The sequence below is a fragment of the Ranitomeya imitator genome, chromosome 2 (genome assembly GCF_032444005.1).
Source record: "Ranitomeya imitator isolate aRanImi1 chromosome 2, aRanImi1.pri, whole genome shotgun sequence".
Lineage (NCBI taxonomy): Eukaryota > Metazoa > Chordata > Amphibia > Anura > Dendrobatidae > Ranitomeya > Ranitomeya imitator.
This window is the reverse complement of record NC_091283.1, coordinates 176,284,970-176,307,691: the sequence shown is the minus strand read 5'-3', so window position 1 is coordinate 176,307,691 and position 22,722 is coordinate 176,284,970. Positions and strand designations below refer to the sequence as shown.

General features: G+C 47.7%; 2 protein-coding genes across 3 annotated transcripts in view; one reads left to right on the top strand and one right to left on the bottom strand.

Moving 5' to 3' along the window:
- CAMSAP1 (calmodulin regulated spectrin associated protein 1) overlaps positions 1-18,905 on the top strand; it is a 59,507-nt gene extending 40,602 nt beyond the window's left edge. For both annotated transcript variants that reach the window (XM_069748039.1, XM_069748038.1), the window contains 12 exons: positions 4,862-5,001; positions 5,097-5,193; positions 6,144-6,312; positions 6,885-6,976; positions 7,263-7,347; positions 7,729-10,021; positions 10,143-10,279; positions 10,578-10,792; positions 11,068-11,170; positions 11,265-11,380; positions 11,725-11,843; positions 17,894-18,905. In XM_069748039.1, the coding sequence (XP_069604140.1) occupies positions 4,862-5,001; positions 5,097-5,193; positions 6,144-6,312; positions 6,885-6,976; positions 7,263-7,347; positions 7,729-10,021; positions 10,143-10,279; positions 10,578-10,792; positions 11,068-11,170; positions 11,265-11,380; positions 11,725-11,843; positions 17,894-18,196 (3,869 nt within the window). In that variant the 3' untranslated portion in view covers positions 18,197-18,905. The remainder of the gene's footprint in view (positions 1-4,861; positions 5,002-5,096; positions 5,194-6,143; positions 6,313-6,884; positions 6,977-7,262; positions 7,348-7,728; positions 10,022-10,142; positions 10,280-10,577; positions 10,793-11,067; positions 11,171-11,264; positions 11,381-11,724; positions 11,844-17,893) is intronic.
- The window catches only part of DYNC2I2 (dynein 2 intermediate chain 2), a 457,867-nt gene that overhangs the window by 339,473 nt on the left and 95,672 nt on the right, over positions 1-22,722 (bottom strand). The window lies entirely within an intron of this gene.

Here is a 22,722-nt window from a genome sequence, read left to right as displayed (position 1 = left end):
TCAGGCGGTTTCGTTTAGACGGGCCAAACCACCTTCAAGATTTTTTGCCCCTCATCCTGAATTCGAGGAAATCCTGACCAGAGAGAGAGAGAATCCGACCAGACGTTTTCAGAGGGGAAAACGCCTGGGGGTGTTATATCCCTTTTCACCAGATCTTACCGCCAATTGGACGGTCTCTCCCTCGGTGGATCCACCTGTGTCCAGGCTGTCCACCAACACGGTGCTCCCACTGTCCGGCGGAGCGTCTCTGAAGGATTCTAACGACAGAGTTATAGAATCCTTCGCAAAATCTGCCTTCGAAGCGGCTTCAGCAGCGCTATGCCCGGCCTTTGCTTCCACTTGGGCCTCAAAATCCATCTCAAAATGGGCCAAGGATCTGCGGCGAGGTATCCTGGACGGGGCTCCTCCCGCGCAATTAGCGGAACTTGCCAACCAGATTTCCCACGCTGGTGAATACCTGGTTTCCGCCTCCCTGGATGTCGCGTCTTGTGCGGCTCAGGCTTCCAGCAATGCCGTTGCCATTCGCCGGACCGTTTGGCTCAAGGCCTGGCAGGCGGACTTGTCCTCCAAAAAGTCCCTCACTAGTCTGCCCTTCCAGGGCTCTCGTCTCTTTGGTTCCCAGCTGGACCAGATCATTAAGGACGCCACTGGGGGCACAAGTTCCCTTCTCCCCCAGGCTAAACCTCGTCGCCCTCCTCCTAGACGGCAGTTTCGCTCGTTCCGGCCTTTTCGTCGCTTCGCTGCGTCAAACTCCTTTTCCCAGCAGCAACAGAGGCCACAGGCACGTCAAGAGAAGAAGGCGGTGTCCTTCAGGCCCACTCCGTCCTGGCGTCCTCGCTATTCCCAGGGTAGATCGTCCAGGCCCAGGACTGGAAGATCCACTTCCGCATGACTCTCGGCAAGACTCCAGCCCAACTCCCAGGTTGGGGGGCCGTCTTCTCCGTTTCAGGGACGTCTGGATTTCCGCAGTAGAGGATGCATGGGTCAGGGAAGTTGTGTCTTCGGGATACAAAATAGAGTTCGCCTCCCGACCCAGAGATCGTTTCTTCCAATCTCGTCCTCCAAAGGATCCCGCTTTGGTTCCGGGCTTCTTCGCAGCCATCGCTTCTCTGCTCAAATCCGGGGTAATCGTTCCCGTCCCAGAAAAGGAACGGTACACGGGTTTCTACTCGAACCTCTTTGTGGTACCGAAAAAAGACGGCAAGGTTCGTCCCATTCTGGACCTCAAATTGTTGAACAGGAGGGTTCGCCTGAGACACTTCAGGATGGAATCCCTTCGTTCAGTAATTGCTTCCATGGAGGCTCAGGAATTTCTATGCTCTATAGATATCCAGGACGCCTACCTACATGTTCCAATATTTCCCGGACATCACCGTTTCCTGCGCTTCGCAGTGCAACAAGATCATTTTCAGTTCGTCGCCCTGCCGTTCGGTCTCGCAACCGCGCCAAGGGTGTTCACGAAAATCATGGCGGCACTGATGGCCATTTTGAGAGTCAGAGGCTTGGTTCTGTTTCCATACCTCGACGACATCCTCATCAAGGCTCCGTCCTTTGCTCAGGCCCACGAAAGCTTGTCCATTGTTCTCGACACCTTATCCCGTTTCGGATGGCTGGTCAACCGGAAGAAGTCCTGCCTTATTCCTTCTCAGCGCATCATCTTTCTGGGCATGCTCTTCGACACTCGTCTGTCCAGAGTCTTCCTTCCCAAGGACAAGAGATCCACCCTTTGTCGGGACATTCTCTTGCTCCAGGGTCCTCGGCCTCCCTCCCTCCGATCGGCCATGAAGGTTCTGGGGAGGATGGTAGCTACCTTGGAAGCGATTCCCTTCGCCCAATTCCATTCTCGACCCCTTCAGCAAGCCATTCTGTCTCAGTGGGACAGGTCGGTCTTCTCCCTGGATCGGCCGATCAGACTCTCCTTTCGGGTCAAGCGGTCTCTCAACTGGTGGCTGACGTCTCCTCTCATCTCCCAGGGCAGGTCCTTCCTTCCGGTTCACTGGCAGGTGGTGACAACGGATGCCAGCCTGATCGGCTGGGGTGCGGTTTTTCGCCACCTGACGGTTCAGGGCCGTTGGTCGCTGCAGGAGTCCGCGCTGCCGATCAACGTCCTCGAAATTCGGGCCATCTTTCTGTCCCTCCGCCATTGGGAAAGGATTCTCAGGGGCCTTCCAGTCCGGATCCAGACGGACAATGCCACGGCTGTGGCATATGTCAACCATCAGGGGGGGACTCGGAGCTCCTTGGCCCTTGCCGAGGTGTCCAAGATCCTCCTTTGGGCAGAGGCAACGGTTCCGGTGATATCCGCGGTGCATATCCCCGGCGTAGGAAACTGGGCCGCCGACTTCCTCAGCCGCGAGGGTCTCGCGGCGGGGGAATGGTCCCTGCATCCGGAGGTCTTCCATCAGATTTGTCTTCGATGGGGAACTCCGGATGTGGATCTCACGGCGTCTCGGATCAACAGGAAGGTTCCACAATTCGTCTCCAGGTCACGCGATCCTCTCGCAGTGGGCGTCGATGCTCTGGCCATTCCTTGGTCACAGTTCGAGATGCCCTATCTGTTCCCACCCCTTCCATTACTTCCCAAACTGTTGAAGAAGATCAAAGCGGAAGGGGTGCCGGTCATCCTGATCGCCCCGGATTGGCCCAGGAGAGCTTGGTTCGCGGAGCTCGTCAACCTTCTCGCGGACGCTCCCTGGTGCCTTCCACACAGGCCCGATCTGCTGTCCCAGGGTCCGATCTGCCACCCGAATTCTCGGTCGCTCAGTTTAACGGCGTGGCTGTTGAGACCGCGGTTCTAAGAGCGTCCGGCCTTTCGGACCGGGTGATTCACACCATGATTCAGGCTCGGAAGCCTTCGTCTTCCAGGATCTACTACCGCACCTGGAAGGCCTACTTCCGTTGGTGCGAGTCCAACCGCGTGCCGCCTATGGTTTTTTCCCTGCCTTCTCTTTTGGCCTTCCTTCAGGCAGGACTGGATTCGGGCCTGGCTCTTAGTTCCCTGAAGGGTCAGGTCTCTGCGCTTTCCATCCTCTTTCAGAAGACCTTGGCCTCTCGGCCACAGGTTAAGACCTTCTTTCAGGGGGTAGCCCACGCCGTCCCGCCGTACAGGGCCCCTGTGGAGGCATGGGACCTAAACCTGGTACTGGACGTTTTGAAGGTTTCTCCCTTTGAACCTCTTAGGGAGATTCCTCTATCAGTTTTATCTTGGAAGGTGGCCTTTCTTGTGGCCATCACGTCCATTCGCCGCGTTTCCGAGCTGGCGGCACTGTCTTGTCGCCCTCCGTTTTTGGTCATTCACCAGGACAAGGTGGTCTTCCGACCTCCACCTTCTTTTCTTCCTAAGGTGGTTTCCACCTTCCACCTCAACGAGGACATCGTTCTACCTTCCTTTTGTCCAGCTCCGACTCATCCTCTGGAGCGATCGTTGAACAAGCTGGACCTAGTCAGGGCAGTGAGGATTTATCTGGATAGAACATCCTCTTTCCGGAAGACGGATTCATTTTTCGTCATTCCTGATGGCACGCGCAGAGGCCAGCCGGCTTCTAAAGCGACTATTGCTCGCTGGATCAGAACGGCAATTTTGGAGGCTTACCGGGTCAAGAACAGAGTGCCCCCTCCTGGGATTAAGGCTCACTCTACCCGGGCAGTCGGCGCCTCCTGGGCGGTGCACCACAGGGCTTCCGCCCTACAGCTTTGCAAAGCGGCAACTTGGTCTTCCATCCACACGTTCGCCAAATTTTACAAGGTCCATACCTACGCATCGGCGGACGCCAGCCTAGGCAGAAGGATCCTGCAGGCGGCAGTGGTGAGTCCTCTGACCTGATGGAAGTCTGTTTTTTCCCGCCCTTGGGACTGCTTTGGGACGTCCCATGGTTCCTGTGTCCCCCAATGAGAGGCGATAAAGAAAACAGGATTTTTGGTTGCTTACCGTAAAATCTGTTTCTTGAAGCCTCCATTGGGGGACACAGCACCCTCCCAATGTTTTTGTTATATGTTCTCTGACTGTTCTCACGTTTACAGTTCTCAAGTTTGTGGTTATGGTTTTTCAACCTTGTTCTTTCTCCTACTGCTTTCTCACTAACTGAAGAGTTTAATGCCAGTCGGTGGGGTGTACACTGCAGAGGAGGAGCTAATTTTTTTATTTGCATAGTGTCAGCCTCCTAGTGGCAGCAGCATACACCCATGGTTCCTGTGTCCCCCAATGGAGGCTTCAAGAAACAGATTTTACGGTAAGCAACCAAAAATCCTGTTTTCCAACGCCTCCTAGATTGCAGGATCATTAAAGGAGTTGTCTTCTTAAAGGAGTAAAAACAAGTAAAATTTTTGTTCAGGAATGTATGTGGATACTTTTCTGCCCAATGATGACAGAAGTATTCTGGGAGTGATACCTTTATTGGCCAACCAGAAAATAATATGTTTGCAAGCTTTCAGAGCACAATGGCTCCTTCTTCAGGCTGAATTACAAATAGATTAAAAGCTATATGTAATCTTGCCTGAAGAAGGAGCCTCTGTGCTCTGAAAGCTTGCAAACATTATTATTTTCTGGTTAGACAATAAAGGTATCACTCCCAGAATACTTCTGTCCTCATTGGGCAGAAAAGTATTCACATCCATTTTTCTGGCTAACACGGTACCACAATACAATTTGTTATTGTTCAGCAATGTAAAAAGACAGTGGGCAGCTGCTGAGGTGTTAAATAGGCAGCTCAGCCATCAACAATTTCCTTCCTGATCCCTTTTCCCCGGCAGGAGATAAGCGGCTCGTTCAGCCACCAGCTATGTAGTATCTGAGCGTCATTTTTTGGGCAGGGTTAAATGTGTGCTGCGCAGTCCTCAGACACAGCTGTTCTCTCTCCCACAGACATCTGTTTAAAGGAAGTGCCGTCCATCGCTGACAGCCTGTACAACATCCAGCTCCTGAAGGAGTTCTCCAGCGAGTATCTAAATAAGTGTTTTTACCTGACCCTCGAGGACATGTTGTATGCTTCACTGGTCCTGAAGGTAAAGAGGGTGGCGGTGCTGTAAAAGAAAAAACAATGAGGAATGCAAAGTAGGATGTGTATATTGGAATAACTGATGATGTTTGTTTCCCCTAGCCAAATATAATGGTTTTTATTGCTGAGCTTTTCTGGTGGTTCGAGAATGTAAAGCCTGACTTTGTGCAGCCGAGAGACACCCAAGAGTCTAAAGAAGGTGCGTGTGATGTGACTGGTCCTGTCTGCCGTACACCGCTGCCTGTGGTGACATGTATACTGTGACACTGGGCTTCTAGATCAGTACATAAACCTGCTCCCATTCACTGGCAGCGATGCAGGGTTTTTTCCCATTTTAGATATCTTTGCAAAGTATATGAGAACTTTTATGAAACTTGCTCACATCCAGTCATCATTCACTACACTGTGATCACGGCAGAAAGCACTCGCCGGCATTTTGATTAACAGTCTGCGCTGCACACATTCTGCTGTCAAAGTGCTGGGGATTGATTACAGCCATGATCACTGATCACTGTACAGTTAGCGGTGACCATCGCTGCTGCCTGCACCGCCCCAATGACGGGAAACGAGCGGCTGCAGGGAGGATATAACGTTGTCTTCTCCCTTCTAGCCTGCCAGGCGTGATGGAAGCCCTGTCTACCTGCAAACTACCACTATATCTGCTGGTTAAATAGTATATTAGTGGTTCTCTTTAAAAGAAAAAAAAATACACACTAAAAAATTCTTGATGTCAGAGGTTTTTTTTTTTTTTTTTTTTTTTTTTTTTTTTTTAAATCAGCTGTAGTCCAGCTGCCGAGACCACCCCAACCACGGTTAAAACGTAACTACAGAGCCGCACCTCTTAGTTTTTCATGTTTTTCACTTGACTTTCCATAAACTTCCCAAGGAAAATCAATTTGAGCACAGAGTTGTACTTTTTATTAATACATATATAAAGCCTTTACTGTGGGGGGTTTCTGCATCCAGACCCTGGCTGATCAAAACATGTGACTATGACTTAAAGACTTTCATAATGATCATTAAACTTTACATATAGATTTTATTACATATGGATATAATATTTGGGGAGAAATTATACTTCTATACATTAAATGGTCTAATTTTCTTCGTTTTTTTTTTTTTTTTTTACTTTTTTTGTAATGTTCACAGCAAAAGCAGTATTACCGCACAAAAACAGTCGTCCCCAGATTCCGATATCTAACGCAACGAAGCGGAGTTTCATGGCCAGTCCTTCGGTCTCAGGAGATGCCCATTCGTTGGCGCACAACACGTCTGACTCCGGGAGCAGAAATTTCCTGCAGCCTGAAGAAGTGGAAAAGTGAGTGATTTATATTTATTGAAATTGTGAAAAAACATGGTCGTTCTGAGATCTCATCAGAAGGGAACTTTAGCAGTCAACTAATGGGGGGAACCAAATAATGACTTTAAATAACAAAACAATCATTACTTACCTGTTAAAACTCTAGCTCTGCCTCTAAGATGCTGGTTTACATTGCTAAATCTGCACCACATGACTGCTGCTGCCAATCACTGGCCTTGGCATTCTAGTGTCATCTACCTCAGTGATTGGCTGCAGCAGTCACGTAACATAGAAGGGGCGTGCCGTGTTTTCAGACATTAGTGTAAACGAGCCCTCAAGGTGATAATTCAGTCGTTCCCATACAATAGATCTGCAGGGAAGGCAGACTGGATACATCTACTTCTGGCTGGGTTTTAATCACGGGTGAATCAGAAAGCAGAAGTTATGTATTAATTGAAGATCTGTTCTGGGTTAATGATGTTTAATTATATCTGTTCTCCTGTGATTTAATCAGTGTCTGTGGTGTGTGTTCTGCTTTCCCCCGCTTTCATGCAAGACCCGTAATTACCATTTTCTGTATCATTATTCAGTGGGAAAGGAAGCGCCGCCTTCAGCCCATCTCATCCACTGCTGCCTTTACGACAAAAACAACAGAAGACCGTACAGTCAGAGGATAGCCCCAGTAAGTGTGCGCTCACCACACAGTGTTATTCTGATGACCAGTTTTAAGTTTGCCTGAATTTTCAGATTTTTGACCCTGAAAACACGAGCGCTTAAAGCCATTTTGAATTTCGACAGGTCGAATCCTTGGGCGGCGCTTACCCCCATACACATTAGATACTTGACTGAATTTTCCTATTTATTTTTTTCATTAGTGAGTACGCTATGCTCCAATTGCTCTTCCTACAGAATGTACAGTTTGTCCGAATTTCCGATTTCACAAACCATTATCTGTTTTTAATTTTTAGGTGACAGAGATCGCTCGAATTCCTTGACGCGTTCGGATGTTCCACCTCGATCATCTGTCATGGCTTGGGCAGAGAAAAAGCCAAGGTCACTATCTCTTCCAAGTTGTATTCAATGTATAAAATCTCCTCTATTGTCTCTTTTTTTTTTTTTTTTTTACTTATGCTACAATATAGAATTTTTATATATTTAATGTAATGATTTCTGAAGCCCATGCTCTGCTGACCTCTCCGTGGAGAGTATAAAGCACCCTTCACATGTCTCGTTCCTGATCATCGGTCTGTGCAATCCCTTATCAAGACCTTAATGAATCTGTGGCTATGAATTGGAGCTGCTGCATTTGTGGGGTCATATTCTTCTCTCCTAAGTCCAATTTTGTAAATTTTCTGCCATTTGCTGTAATCTGGTCTATTGACCTGTCTACAAGAAAAAATGCCTGTTAACTCTCACGCTCTTCTCTTTCTGCAGGCCGCTTTCCCAGCCTCCATTCGCCCTCCATTGTGCTGATGATGTTGATGCCACCTCTGGCGATAGCATTAGTCTTGCCCGGTCAATCAGTAAGGATAGCCTGGCGTCAAATATCATAAATGCCACCCCCAAGCACCACCCCACCAGCTCTTCTGCACACATCCCCTCAAGAAGCCTGCTGGGAAACGTAGATATAGAAGACGATGAAGAGGAGCTCGTCGCATTTATCAGAGCTAACGACACCTCAAGTCATGGAGACCTTGAATTGCAGAGCATCTCTTCTCGAGCTTCCAGTCATCCCGGCACCGCACGATCCCCGGGAAGGATATCTGGGGATGTAGACGGAAAGCCCGAGAGTTTCTTTTTAGAGCCTTTAATGCCTGCCGTTCTCAGACCGGCAAAAGAAAAGCAAAGTGTCCACAAAAGAGAGGAGTATGGTGAGGTCAAGCCCAGAGGATTTGTTTCCAGACGTCAGAATGAGGGGTCGCAGTCTTTTCCGCGAAAGAAAATAACCACTAATCACACCGGACGGGATCTGAACAGAACGTTTACCCCGGTCAGTAGTTGTGACGTGCCCCCTGCAGATTCTTTTCGGGTGGATCCCCTGCCTCTAGAAAATGGTAGCGGCACATTTAGACCACTTGCGACCAGCAGTGTCGATCCGTCAGAGCAGCTTAGCGGCGGGTTTTTCCTTCACGATTCTAAAGTAGAGTCTGCAGAGGAGGAGAAAACCGCACATCTTCTGGTAGATAAAGAGCAAGATCCAGAAAGCACTTGGATAGTATTAAGGAATGACTCCGACTCTGACCATCTGGATTTGGAGGATTGCGAACAGGACCTGCCACCTTCCCTCCCGGTGTGTAAGTACATAGAGGAGTCAGAGTCTGCCAAATTGCAGGAGGATATGAAGGTAAAAGAGAATGACGATAAGGATGATGCCAGTGGGCGCTCCAGTCCATGCCTGAGCACCATATCCCAGGTTAGCAGCGTCTCCATGGCTAGTGGGAGTATCCGAATGACCAGCTTTGCGGAGAGGAAGTTTCAGAGGCTGAATAGCTACGAGACAAAATCCAGCACAAGCAGCTCACAAAAGACCACCCCAGATGGTTCAGAGTGCTGCCCGCCTCCTCTGACCACTTGGAAGCAACGGAGGGAACAGAGCCCCACCAGGCAGAACAAAGACCATGCCAACATCCTCGCTTCTGAACTTGTCCAGCTCCATATGCAGCTGGAGGAGAAGCGGCGGGCCATTGAGACCCAGAAGAAGAAAATGGAGTCACTGTCCGCAAGGCAACGCTTAAAACTCGGCAAAGCTGCTTTCTTGCACGTCGTTAAAAAAGGGAAACCTGACGGACCTTTGAAGCCAGAACAATTCCCCAAGGATTACACTAAGCAGAACCTGGAGCAGGCCCAGGCAGTGCCGCACCTCGAAAAAAATGACATAGGGCCCAAAGAATCTAAAGTTCATGAAGCATTTGAGCAGAAGCCCAAGGAGGTCGATTTAGAAGGAGACGTGTGCAATGTAATTACCCCTGATGACGCCGACTCTGAGGTAGATGTGAACGAGTGTAACCTCTCCATCGAAAAGCTAAATGAAACAATCAGCACGTTACAACAGGCCATAATGAAAATTTCCCAGCAGCAAGAGCTGCTCATGAAGGCCCCGGGCTCTGTATTACCAGATCATAAAAATGGCACCCAAGACCATAAATTAAAACCACCTGTTCAGTTCATGGAGCCCGTGTCCCCCACAGGAGCCGGGACCGGCCCTCGCAAGAGATTCGGTCAGGGACGTAACTCCAGGTTCTCGCGGACCACTGAACATAAGACCACCAAGGAAAAAACAACACGCCTGATAACACCCACCCACAGCATAGAAACTCTACCCCACTTAAAGTCTGTCCCACCTCTGAAGTCACCTTGTGCCCCCTCTGATATGGCAGAGAATGGGGCAGAGCAAGTGAAAGCCCCCCAGGATAAATCTGCCTGTAGTTTCCGGCTGCACGAAGACAATATCCAGCGGACATTTCTCCTGTCCACCTCCAAAGATGCTAATATTCTTTCAGAACAAATGCACAGAGACTCAGTGAACGGCGGACGCTTGGGGTCTTCAGAGACCTCGGACAAAGAAAACGTTCCTACAGATGACCGGCTAAAGAACAAAGGTAGCCTGATTGAGGTCGATCTCTCAGAACTGAAGGATCTCGAAGAAGAGATCGGAGCGGAGCAGTCTGAGACATCCACCGACGTCATAAGTGAAGATCAGAAGTCTGGGGTCGGGTTTTTCTTTAAGGCAAGTAGCCCACATCCTTTATTTGTTTTGTCTCAATTCTTTGGGGTTTTTCTTACATGCATTTCCTTACTATGAAGTGCATGCTTTACATTACATAATACCCATGACTAATTGCTTCCAGGATGATCAGAAAGCGGAGGATGAGCTGGCAAAGAAGAGAGCGGCCTTTCTCTTGAAACAGCAGAAGAAAGCTGAAGAAGCTCGGCTCAGAAAGCAGCAGCTAGAAGCTGAGGTCGAGTTAAAAAGAGATGAAGCTCGGTAAGTATCAAGGCTTTGGAAAGTAATTCATGGCAGAATGCAGAGAAATGATTGCAGAAAGCTGCATAGGAGCTGCCAGTTTGGGTGGAGTTGGTTGAAATGCCGTGAGCCCAAATTCGGCTTCAAAATATTACTATGCATGGAGCCATTTACAAAGTCGCAAAGTGGAAATCTAGAGAAGCCACAACTTTGGCTCAGCAGATTCAGAGTGTATATTCTGCATCGACTTTTAGTTATAGGAAGAAGCAAGACAGATTATATATTAAAATACAATTTTTTTTATTTATTTCCACTCCAGACGCAAAGCTGAGGAAGATCGTATACGTAAGGATGAAGAAAAAGCAAGAAGGGAACTGATCAAACAGGAGTATCTGCGACGGAAGCAGCAACAGATCTTGGAAGAGCAAGGAATCGGAAGACCTAAACCCAAGCCGAAACCTAAGAAGTCTCGGCCGAAGTCAGTCCACAGGGAGGAATCGTACAGTGACTCAGGAACAAAGTATTCATCAACGCGTACGTTTTTCTTTAAAAGGAAAAAGGTGTTGCTTTGTGAAATATTTCCCACTTTACTGGGATCTCTTTGATCTTCTTGGATTTTGTATGAAATCTGTGCATGTGGCAGTGATTTTAATGGTGGGATGGGGGGGCCACCTAGATGAAATATTGTCCATTTGTGAATAGACACAAATCTGAGTGGCAGCATCAAGTGTAACTAAAAGAAAGCCCTTTCTACTGGAGATTGCTAGCATTTGCTATAATATGAGTTCTGTATGTTTTCTCCTGTACAGCGGATAACTTGAGCAGTGCACAGTCTGGTTCCAGTCTGTCTTTGGCATCCGGTGCAACTACAGAGGCTGAAAGTGTCCATTCTGGTGGAACGCCTTCACACAGGTACACGCTTGATATTCTTTGCACTTGGTAAAGGCAGCAGTCATTTAATTTCTCAATTGTAAAGTAACGTGTTCTTTTCCTTCCATGGGGGCAGGGTGGACTCTGTGGAAACGTTGTCTGTGGCAAGCAGGCACCAGAGCAGAACTGCAGAGCGGGATTGGGAGAATGCGTCCACCGCCTCTTCCGTTGCATCAGTGGCAGAATATTCAGGTTCATTAAAATTAAGACTTGTACATATTTCTCTATATTTGTTTTGCTTTTCCTTCTCTCTTGCATACTTACTTGCCTTCTACCTAGCACTTGCTTACTTACTACTTCCCTTTTCCACACTTGTTTGCGTAGTCGCTCTTGCACTTCTTCGCTCCCTAGTTTTTGCCATTAGTCATATGATGCTTTATATATCTCTAATAGTATAAAATCCATCCTAATCATTGGATCTAAAACGGCACATTAATATATGAAAAATGTTGACTATATTTTCTGTGTTGTGAAATTCTAATGGTAATGTTGACAATTATATATTAATACAATGTTATTTATTTCATTTTTTTAAGGTCCAAAACTTTATAAAGAGCCCAGCAGTAAGTCAAATAAACCCATAATCCATAATGCCATCGCCCACTGCTGCCTCGCCGGGAAGGTGAACGAATCCCAGAAGAACTTAACCTTGGATGTAAGTGCAGAATATTTACCAGGTCTGTTTTTTTTTTAAGGCCACGTTCATCCTGTAAGGATTCTTCCAGTATTTAGCAGACCCCTAAGCTGTCCCCTGAGAGGATCTGCTGACATTCTGTAGTGAATGCAAGTTCTGAAAACAGGATTTTTGGTTGCTTACCGTAAAATCTGTTTCTCGAAGCCTTCATTGGGGGACACCGGAACCATGGGTGTATGCTGCTGACACTATTCACAAAAAGAGTTAGCTCCTCCTCTGCAGTGTACACCCCACCGACAGGAAGTAGGATATTCAGTTAGTGAGAAAGCAGTAGGAGAAGCAATAAATATCAGAAAAATTACACAGAAACTCAAACTGTAACAGTATAATACAACAGAGCTGTTCAGCTTGGGAGGGTGCTGTGTCCCCCAATGAAGGCTTCGAGAAACAGATTTTACGGTAAGCAACCAAAAATCCTTTTCTCTCTATCGCCTCATTGGGGGACACAGGAAAGCATGGGACGTCCCAAAGCAGTCCCCAAGGGGAGGGAACAGCCGATAACTCCAATCAGGTCGGAGAACTCACCTCCGTCACCTGCAAGGTCTTTCTAGCTAAGCCGGCATCCGCCGAAGAAAGACATGGACTCTGAAGGATTTTGCAAATCGCTCTGTCGAGGTGCAGGGCGGAATCCTTATGTGCACCGCCTGGAAGCGCACCCTGCCCAGGTAGAGTGTGCCCTAACCCAGAAGAAGATGCTCTGATCTGATCTGGTAAACCTACCAATGTCGACCGGATTCAGCGAGCATTCGCTGACCTGGAGGCCAGAGGGCCTCTCTATACCGAGCCCGTGTTCTGAAAAAGGGAGAGGGATGGCCTTAGTCCGACAGACGCACATTGCCCTGGCCAGGTAGCCTGATGAAACTGCTACGAAAGAAGAGTTCGAGCCACGCGAAGGAAATAATGAAAAATTATGGATGGGGCCATGGAGAACACCGGGATACGGGGCGAGCACTGAAGCGGTGATCCACAGAATGTGCCAACTGCTGCCACACACTCTGCAAGACTCAGAGTGGTTGGGAGCCCTAAAGAGAAAGCTACAAATAGAAACAAAGGGTGCGCCCCTCGCAAAAAGCAGAAATGTCCGATGCCCTGAGAGATCAAGACCTGGATAAGGGCTTCCATGGGACAAAGGAAAACTCATGCGGTTCCCAGAAAGTAATTACTGAACGATGAGATTTCATGCTGAAAAGAAAAGGATGGACCCTTCCATTCAGCAATCTAGGATCCCCGACGAAACACGCTAGGAAACAAAGCCCCCAGGAGAATAACAAGATTTAGCCAGAGGAAGGAGAGAGCTCGACCCTCCGGTGATCAACTTAATAATGTGGATCAACTTGGAGCCAAACTAATGGGAACCCTGGACAGGCAAGTCAGAAAGGGACTCTTTGAGGATAAGTTCGCCTACCACGTTGTAAGCCAAATGGGCCTTCGGAAGGTCACAGTATTGCTGGATGCCTGAGCAGCACCTGCAGCAGCATCTGGGGAAGGCGGATACTTCCCTGCCAGGGTAATTTGATGCGCAAGGGCGGCCTCTGCGACTATAAACTTGCTACCCAGGTGGAAGCAAAGACACAGGGCACAGTGCAGCGACAGACGCTTAAAAAGATTGCATTTGTAAATGACTGAGTCCACCGTTGATATCCTCAAGGGATGCACCCCCTGGGAAAGGGAGGACCATATGGTGGAAAGTCTGGAAACCAGAGGGAACATAGTCGGAGAATTGGTCCAATTCGCAGTGATTTCAAAAGAGGAGATATAGGATGCTGAGGTCCTACCCTCTTTGGAAGCGGCTGGACTAGGATTCTGAGAAAAGGATGAGGAAAGACCATTAAATTGAATTGACAAGGAAAGACTTGAGAGAGAAGGCTATTGTGAATCTGCTAGATGGCAAGACACTGAAAGGTGGTCCCTGGATCTCATCACAACGGTGAAGGCTCTATTTCGACCAACAGCAAAAAACTGTTCAGAACAGGAGATCCGTCGGAAAGGACAACCGTTAGCCCATCTAATCAGGTAGAACATAAACTACTGGATGACTTGGCAGCTAAACTCAAGCGTATAGCGATGAGGATCTAGACAGGCGTTGGGAGACACAGTAAAAGATGAGCTGTCAAAGGAGGAAAGTCAATGAAAAAAACATGGAGTATGCCAAAGCCATGGAAACTTGGCCCTAGGAAGGAGCACATAGACCCCAGAAGACACCTGACGAAAGGAAGATCTTTCCTGATGACATTGGAGACCCTATGTATCCTGGACTCTCTGGAACTGGGAGAGGATTGTAGTGTGTGGACCCACTTACCTAAGTGCAAGACCACATGACCGAAGATACCAGTGGAAAGGATACGAATCTTGCTGAAGAAAGAAACGTATTATCACAAAACTCCTCATTGGATTCAGGCCTAGAGCAGCCTTTCGCACTGGTTGATGCGTGCGCCGAATAAGGTCCAATTCTTGTCCAAGGTGGGAGAACTTGTTCACGCCACCCTTGGAAATCAAATCCCGGAGCTGCTCGAGGCTTTATCCGGTGTCTGTAAAAAAGAAGAGTTCAGCACTAAGAAATAGATAGGGAGCTCTGGTTTTGAGGTAGCTCAAAGGCCCCTAGGATAGAACAGTGAACAGTCATGAGAGTCATGGTATACATATGGGTGCTGACTCAGTAAAAGACAGCCAGAACGTATAAACAGTGATTGGTTAATCATCTATGATAGGAGTAATGCACTGGTTAATGAAGGTGGCCTGAAGACAGTACTGTCAACTGGCCTACGGATAGTTAGTAGTAGGCCCAAATAATCAGAAGATTTGGACAGGTCCCTGGAGAGCAACCTGCAAACCAGGCCCAGAGCGTGGCCGAAGAAAAAACTGCGACCATCCGGTGTCTGACCTACCTGAAAGTGGACTGGCCAATTATGCTGCCGCTGAGATCCAAACTGTGGTACCGAGATCTCCCCTGAGGTACGTGGTAGATTTTCTGTAAAAACTGTTAATAGACCACAGATGTTATTGAACATGAAACATGCAGCAGAATGTGCCTCTGACTAACCTGAAAGCAGCCAACCAGAAGTAATGAATACCGGGCACCTCTCTCTGAGTGGTTAACCGAAGAGAGTCTAGGCAGATGTTGCAAAAAGACCCTGAGGTAGGTGAAAGAGGGCATTTGCTGACTCGCCTGAGTCTAGGACAGAAGAGCGGAACCGATGCAGCACTCTACCTCGGCATTTCTGAACCACTAGAAAGACGGCGGATATCGACCAAGTGTCTGGCAGATGACGCATGTAAAACCTGGATAGTGGATAGAGTACTGCTGCAATCGAACACGGGGAACATGAAGGAAAAGGCTTCTTACTCACCTGATACCGTACAGAATACCAGTACCACTGCAGCAGTCAACCCAAGGCAAGTCTAATCCACTGAAAATATGACAGTTTCAAAGTACCCTACAGTACCTGGTATAGTAGGTGGTGCGTCAACAAAATGGATAACGGAAAGAGAACTGCTGTGATTGTCTCTCAGTATCCTGCGACTGCTTTAGCGTGGAGGGAACCCTGGAGAAGGGTATCATAGAGAGCCAATTCTGTGTTGCGGTCTAGGTCTGCATACCTGACTGCGTTAGGCAGAATAACCGTTTCACGTGTAGAAGGCCGCACCACGAAGTCTGTCCTGAAGCATATCCTGAACAGCGAGTTCTCCAAAAGGCCGAGTTCTAGGCTTGGAATAAGAGGGAGACTAAACTCTCTCTCTGTTGTGTACTTGGGTTCAGACCCTTGGGCCTGCGATTTGTGGTCAGCTTCTTTATCCACTGAGCCACGGCAGACATGCTGGAGAATACAGACCTTTACACAGCCGAAAGTTGGTCCCCCGACACTGCAATCCTGAAGGGGTAGAAGCAGCTCATCTCTCTGATTGCAGTCCTATGCTAGAATCATGAGAGGGCTGCGTTGAGATGCAGGGAGGGTGCCTGCTGCCATGCTCTGCAGAACTCATGTAATAGCAGAATTCACAACAGAAATGTCTGAGAGGAGACTGCAAGCGAAAATTTACAGAGCAAACTGCATACGGCAGGACTTATAAAGGCCCCTCTCATTGTGGAGGGTGCAGAGCGTGGGGAATACTGCAATACCCATTGCTGTTGAATGCCGGCTCTATTACCCCAGTGACTGCACAGATCTAGAACACTCATGAGCGACTGCACTGCTCCAGAGTATTTAATACACCAGTCACTGCACGGCTCCATAGCACCTATTACCCCAGTGACTGCCCGGCTCTAGAGCACTCATGAGCGACTACACTGCTCCAGAGTATTTAATATATTACACTAGTGACTGTACGGGTCCATAGCGCTTATTACACCAGCCCCAATAGGAATGATGGTGACTCCCAGTGATAACTGAGCCTGAAGATAGTGTTTCCCGTCCAAACTGTGTTTTGCTGTGCCTGGCTTATACTTCGTACTGTTACCTGGATTAAGCGCTGCCTTCTGGGTCCAGGTGCCGGGAGATGTTCTGCTGCCAGGCTGTAGGGCTATTAGCGCTGGAGACGTAGGTCCCGCAGGGAGAAGGTCACCGTCCGGACCCACAAGCCGGAAAAAGGGGCAACCACTAGAAGACTGACAGGGAAGAAGAGGGCAAAAGCGTGTACTGCAGAGAAGCACGCTGAAAGAGCCCGCTCTGAGGCCGGAGGGGGGCCAAGCCAAGCGCCGGGTCCTGGCAGGAGAAACATGGCGCCGGCTCCAAGCAGAGAAATGGAGCAGAGGAGCGACTGGTGGGAGAGAAGCCTGCCCGAAATGCCGGGAAGAAGGGGGTGGAGCCAAGCACCGGGTCTGGGTAGGAGAAACATGGCGCCGGCTCCAATGAAGCTGAGGGAGGGGGGTTTCCAGAAGGAATCAACAAGCGACGGGCGGGAGAAAAGCCTGCCCGAAGTGCAGGGAAGAAGGGGGCGGAGCCAACACCGCAACTAGGCCCGAGTGAAGCCGGGACCTAGATTACAGCTGGTAACCTCTGGAGCGTGGGGAGCGGCCCCTAATACCCCCGGATTTAACACTAGAAGTCCCAGAGAGGGGTCATTTAACATTTCTACCTTTGGAACCTTTGGAGCTCGAAATTTCTGGGACTTCTTGTGTTAAGGAAAAGACCCTCTAATGCCCCATGCTGCTGCTAGGCCCGAGAAAAATGGGGACCTAGAGTACAGATGGTGACCGCCGGAACATGGGGAGCGGAGTGGAGGGCCCTGAAAACGCCGCAAAGGTACACTACAATCTTCTTGGTTCCTCTTTTTTCTGTACTGGAGAGGGGAAAAAATACCTCCTTATCCGGGATAGATTGGATGTCTGAAAATTCTGTGGGACATCCGCGTCTCCTCCAACCGACAGGCTGTGGTGGGCGAGTGGGTGGGAGATGGAGGCAGGACCGACGATCGGATCATCTCAACACACTTCTGTGTTAGGGGCTGGGGTCCTGCCAACTAGATGTATGCGGATACGGGGTGGCAGTACACGCCGTACTCATAGTCTCCTTGTGGGAGTACAGTTGTGATTGTTCACCCTGTATCCCTCCGTGGTACCTGAAAAGGAACGACGCACACTGAGGTAGATAAGGGTCTAATGAAAGACCCGTGTCCACCTCCTACTGACACTAAGGTAAACTTGATATCCTACTTCTTGTCGGTAGGGTGTACACTGCAGGGGAGGAGATAACTTCTTTATTTGCATAGTGTCAGCCTCCTAGTGGCAGCAGCATACACCCATGGTTCCTGTGTCCCCCAATGAGAGGCGATAGAGAAATACCATATTACCCCCAAATGGAAAAATCCACACAAAAAATTCCCAGTGAGCTGCAAATATTACTTGTACCAGTTCTGCAAGGATTAGGCACAGAGCATTCTTGGCATACACTCGGGAGCTATACTGTGATATTGGCCACAGTCTGAGACCTGTTAACATAGTCTAGCTAGATTTAAAAAGAAAAAAAATCTGCTCTAATTATTTATTGTATTTTGTTTTTCTTTATTAAATACAGGAACTAGAAAAGTGCGATTCCAACCACTACATCATCCTGTTCCGCGACGCCGGCTGTCAGTTTCGAGCACTTTATTCTTACTACCCAGACTCTGAGGAAATCTGTAAGCTGACGGGGACGGGACCCAAAACCATCACCAAGAAAATGATTGACAAACTTTACAAATACAGCTCGGACAGAAAACAGTTTACTGTGATCCCCGCCAAAACCATGTCTGTCAGCGTCGACGCACTGACTATACATAACCACTTGTGGCAAGCCAAGCGACCCGCATTGCCAAAGAAGAACCCGCTGTACAAGTGACCCCCGGAGTGACTGCGCTGGCTTTAGAGGAACACGTTTACGCCTTTTCCTGCAGTGGATATGAACAGTGCAGCACTTTGAATGTTTTTTTTTTTCTTCTCCGTTCCCTCAGTTTTATTCCTTTTTTTTTTTTTTTTCCAAAAGGGAAGTTTTAATATGCGTTTTACACAGACAATGAGAAAATATATATATTTTTTTTCTTCATTTTTTTTCCATTTTATTTTGCTGCAGGTTCCAGTTTCTCCACACCCAAACCATTAAATCAGAAGATGTGCTCGTTACTTTTTTTTTTTCTCTCATTTATACCATTTCTCCGTGGATGTCGTCTGCCATGAAAAAAAAATCAAAACTGACTCCTTCAACACAAGGAACTCAATGCATGATGCTATGTTTTTTTTTTTTCCTTTTTGTTTTCTTTCTTTTTACCAAGTGGATTTCCATTTACTTGAAGTGCTCCCAAACTGATAAACTATGGAAACAGGGAGGCACCTGAAAATAATAATAATTTCCAGCTGTTGTAGGGGGAGAAAAAAAGCAAAAATAAAACATTTGGATGGAAGGAAATGTAAAATCTTGGAAATGTACCGTAATTGTATTTACTGCTGGATTGTTTTTTGTTTTTTTTTTCTTTTGTGCTGCTGTTATTTGGGAAATGTTTTCTTTTTTTTCCTCTAAGCTGATGTTTAAGAATTATACACACTAATATGGCTGTCCTGCAATCCACAGCGGATGAAATGATTACACACCCCAAATTCCGTATTTGGATGTAATATTTTTTTTTTTTAATCCCCTTCCCCCAATCCCTCCAGTGGTATTAACATTCACTCCAAGTGATACATCCCGCAAAGTGTGTTGGCATAGACGTAGATCAGTTCCATTATGAGCACGGTACTCATGTCTGTATAGAATATATCGGTGCACTTATCAAATAGAAGAAAAAAAAAGAAACCAGAATAGAGGTTTTTTTGTTTTTTTTTGTTATAGATGGTTTTATGATGTGTTACAATTGCTGTGTTCTAGAAGAAGCACACTATAAAAAGCAGAACGGGTGTGCAGTGATGCGTCATTTTTTTTTAATCATTTGTAGAGACTTTTTTTTTTTTTTTTGCTCATTTAAAAAGAAATTAAAAATCCAATTGTCAGTGAGATAATGCGGTCAAATCAAAAACGGCTGTGTTTTTAAAAAAAAAAAAAAAAATATCTTTCTTCCACGCTTACAATTGGATGGCTCAGACTTGGATGGAAATCGCTGTCTTCATGGTTTTATGACCTCATGCACTTTGGAAGTGTTTTTGTTTTGTTTTTTCCCTGTACCATTTCACGACGTGAGATGCGCCATTGTCATTTTACTTAAAATATGACGTCGGAAATATTTAAATCTATTTTTTTTTTTAGAGTATTATATATTTTCTTCTTTTTTTTCGTTTTGCACTTGTCTGAAGTATTACTTGAATTACTTTGGTACAAAAGGAAGACGCTCTCGTTTTCGTACTTACACTAAAAAAAAAAAAGGCCGTCGTGGACTCTGGGTACAGATCCCAGTATGGATTTGTAGAACCCACTGGGGTGATGGCGAGACATTTAGTTTGATGTTTAAATGGTGATTTTATTGTAGGGAGGGTGGGGGAGAACAGGTCGGTTCAGCAGATGTCACCACGTTAAATGCCCCCCATCCCCAGTAATGCCCTTCTTCCATGTTACTCGAGACTGCTGCAGTTCTGTATATATTTGATGTCGATGTTTCTGTATATAACCAAAAGCTTTATAAGTCTACAGTGCATAAAGAGGATTTGTTATCATGCTCCCCACACCCCCTGCCTGTGATCCGTATCTCCCCCACCATCACCATGGTTATTTAACTCCTATTTATTTTATGAAAGCACTGAAATAAAATAAAATACTGCACCTTGTTCTTCCATCTTTTTTTTTCATGTGTACGTCTAGTCTCATTTTATGTTTCATGACATTCATTGTTTTTTTTTTTTTTTATTACATATACTTTTATTTTGTCTAATTATCATTCCCATTTTCTCTTTCTTTTGTTAAAGCATACGTAGACCTTCTATTGAGCCCATTTACTTGCTCTGTGCGTGCGCTCACAAAGTGATCTCCGGACCCGGACCCTCTCCAATCTGATTAACATGTAAGTTGGGATGAAAATCTAAAAAATCGTTGTTTTATGCAAACAGAGTTTCCAGGTGCAGGAAGTACTTTCTGGCATCTGACTTGCGTATGATCCCTGGCTATGTATGTCAAAGCAAAAAGAACCCCAAAGCCCTATTACTCGCTACACCAATCACCTCTCCGACTTCCCCAACCTGCCATCTGGTCCTTTTATCACCGTTGCATGACACATTTCCGATTTATTTATTTTTTTCACTATAGGCCAAGACTTTGAGACCTTGGCTCTAATTAAAAGTTGTTTTTGGGCATTAAACCTGACGGCATCTAAAGGAATACGCTAAAAATGCAGAATAATAGCATGGCGGTTTTAAAGGGTTCGGGAAACCCGGAGCAATGGGTACACTCGCTCATCACTAGTTGTCAGCACTTGGATTTTGATGGCTTGAAGACCTGTAGTTTCTCCTTCGCATCATTGGGGGACACAGACCGTGGGTGTAGCTGCTGCCACTAGGAGGCGACACTAAGTGGTACAAAGAAAGTTCGCTCCTCCTCTGCAGTATACACCTCCTGCTGGCTCCCAGAGAACCAGTTCTTGCTTAGTGTCTGTAGGAGGCACACGGGTCTATTTTCAGACCCCACAGTTTTTATTTTCTGTAAATTTTTATTTAACGGAGTGAAGGGGGCGACGGATTCCTTTCTAGGGTCCGCCCTCCCCCGAACCATCAACAGGCGAGCCCGGCGAGTAAACCTCCCCGTACCTCTCCTGCGACGACTGGGGCACGCCTAATCTACACTAGGGCGACTGTTCCTATACGGTCCCAATCTCCCCCCTGTAAGATGGCGAGCCCATAGAGTATGGGCTCTTATGTGCATCTCCCGGGCTCCTCCGTACTCAAGCCCTCACCTTGGCGTCATGTAGTCCCCACAGTAGCCGTAAGTCCCCTGTGGCAGGCACATATGAAGATGCACAGACGCTCTCCATCCACCGGCTAAGGGATATCGATTGAGCTTATTCTCTCGCAATGGAGGCTGCATCTCTGCTCGGTGGCAGTTAGTAATAATAATAATAATCTTTATTTATATAGCGCCAACATATTCCTCAGCGCTTTACAGTTTAACAGTTTCAAACACAAAAGTCATAAGTAACAACGTTAACAATACAATAATTAAAGCAAAATAAGACGACCCTGCTCGTGAGAGCTTACAATCTACAATAAGGTAGGGGGAGATGCAAAGTACAGGTGTGTATTTACAATGATGTATTTACAATCATGGTCCAGCCATCTTCAGGGGGTGGGGGATAGATGGAGATAGTGAATGGGCTACACACACAAACATAAAATGACTTTGATTAGTGAACGTGATAGGCCGCTCTGAACAAATGTGTTTTGAGCGAGCGCCTAAAACTATGCAAATTATGGTTAGTAGTTCTCTTCCTCACGCTGCCTGCGTGGGAAGGTGCGGTCCAGGTCCCTGGGGAGAGGCGCTACGTCGCGGCCGCCGGCGCTCCATAAATTTAGTCCCCGGCTTTTTCAGCCGGACTAGGCCGCAGTTAAAATCCCCGCCCATCGCTGGAGCCCCGCCCACTACTCAGGCGCTTCTCGCTCTGAACGAGAAGAGCCCTGCAAATCTCGGGCGCCATCTTGGGACTCCACTTCTGCGGGGAGGGGGCGACGGATCCTTTCAAGGTTCCGATCTCCGACGAATCATCAACAGGCGAGCACGGCAACTATACCTCCCCGTACCCTCTCCTGCAACGTGGCAAGCGACGGTTCCTTCATGGTCCCGATCTCCCCACACCAGCAACAGGCGACCACACGGAGTGTCGCCTCCATGTATCCTCTCCTGGAGCCAGGCCTAATGCCGGACAACTGGCCCTGTCCACCCGGGGACTGAACTCCATGGATGTACAGAGGCCTCTCTATGGCGTCCGAGCAGCCCCCACTGTCCCACCACTGTGAAAGCGGATGGTACAACGAGGCGGACGGTTCCTCTCCACCTCCCTAACAAAGGGATGATGGATTGAGGTTTATCCCTGCACCGTCCACTCTGCACAGAACAGCGCTGAAACCCACATCCGCGGCGGCTCCATGCCGGGACGCGCACCGATGGTGAGTGGATCCATCTGCAGAGGGATATCCACATGCTGACAGGCAGCCTCAGCCACTTCCCTGTGGCCCACCTCCCTGAGGTAACGCTCCGGCCGGCTGCAAAAATTTAGCCCCCGGCTTCGGCCGATGTGTAGGCCGCATCCCGGAAGCCGCGCCCGCACTATGGCGCCCTAAGGCGGCTCTGCCCGCTTTTCTGACGCTTCTCACCTTGCACTACATCAGTACCCGTGTAAGGAAGTACCAGACCTAAAGCCACACTGGTCTTAAAGGTACATGACCAGTATTCCCTGG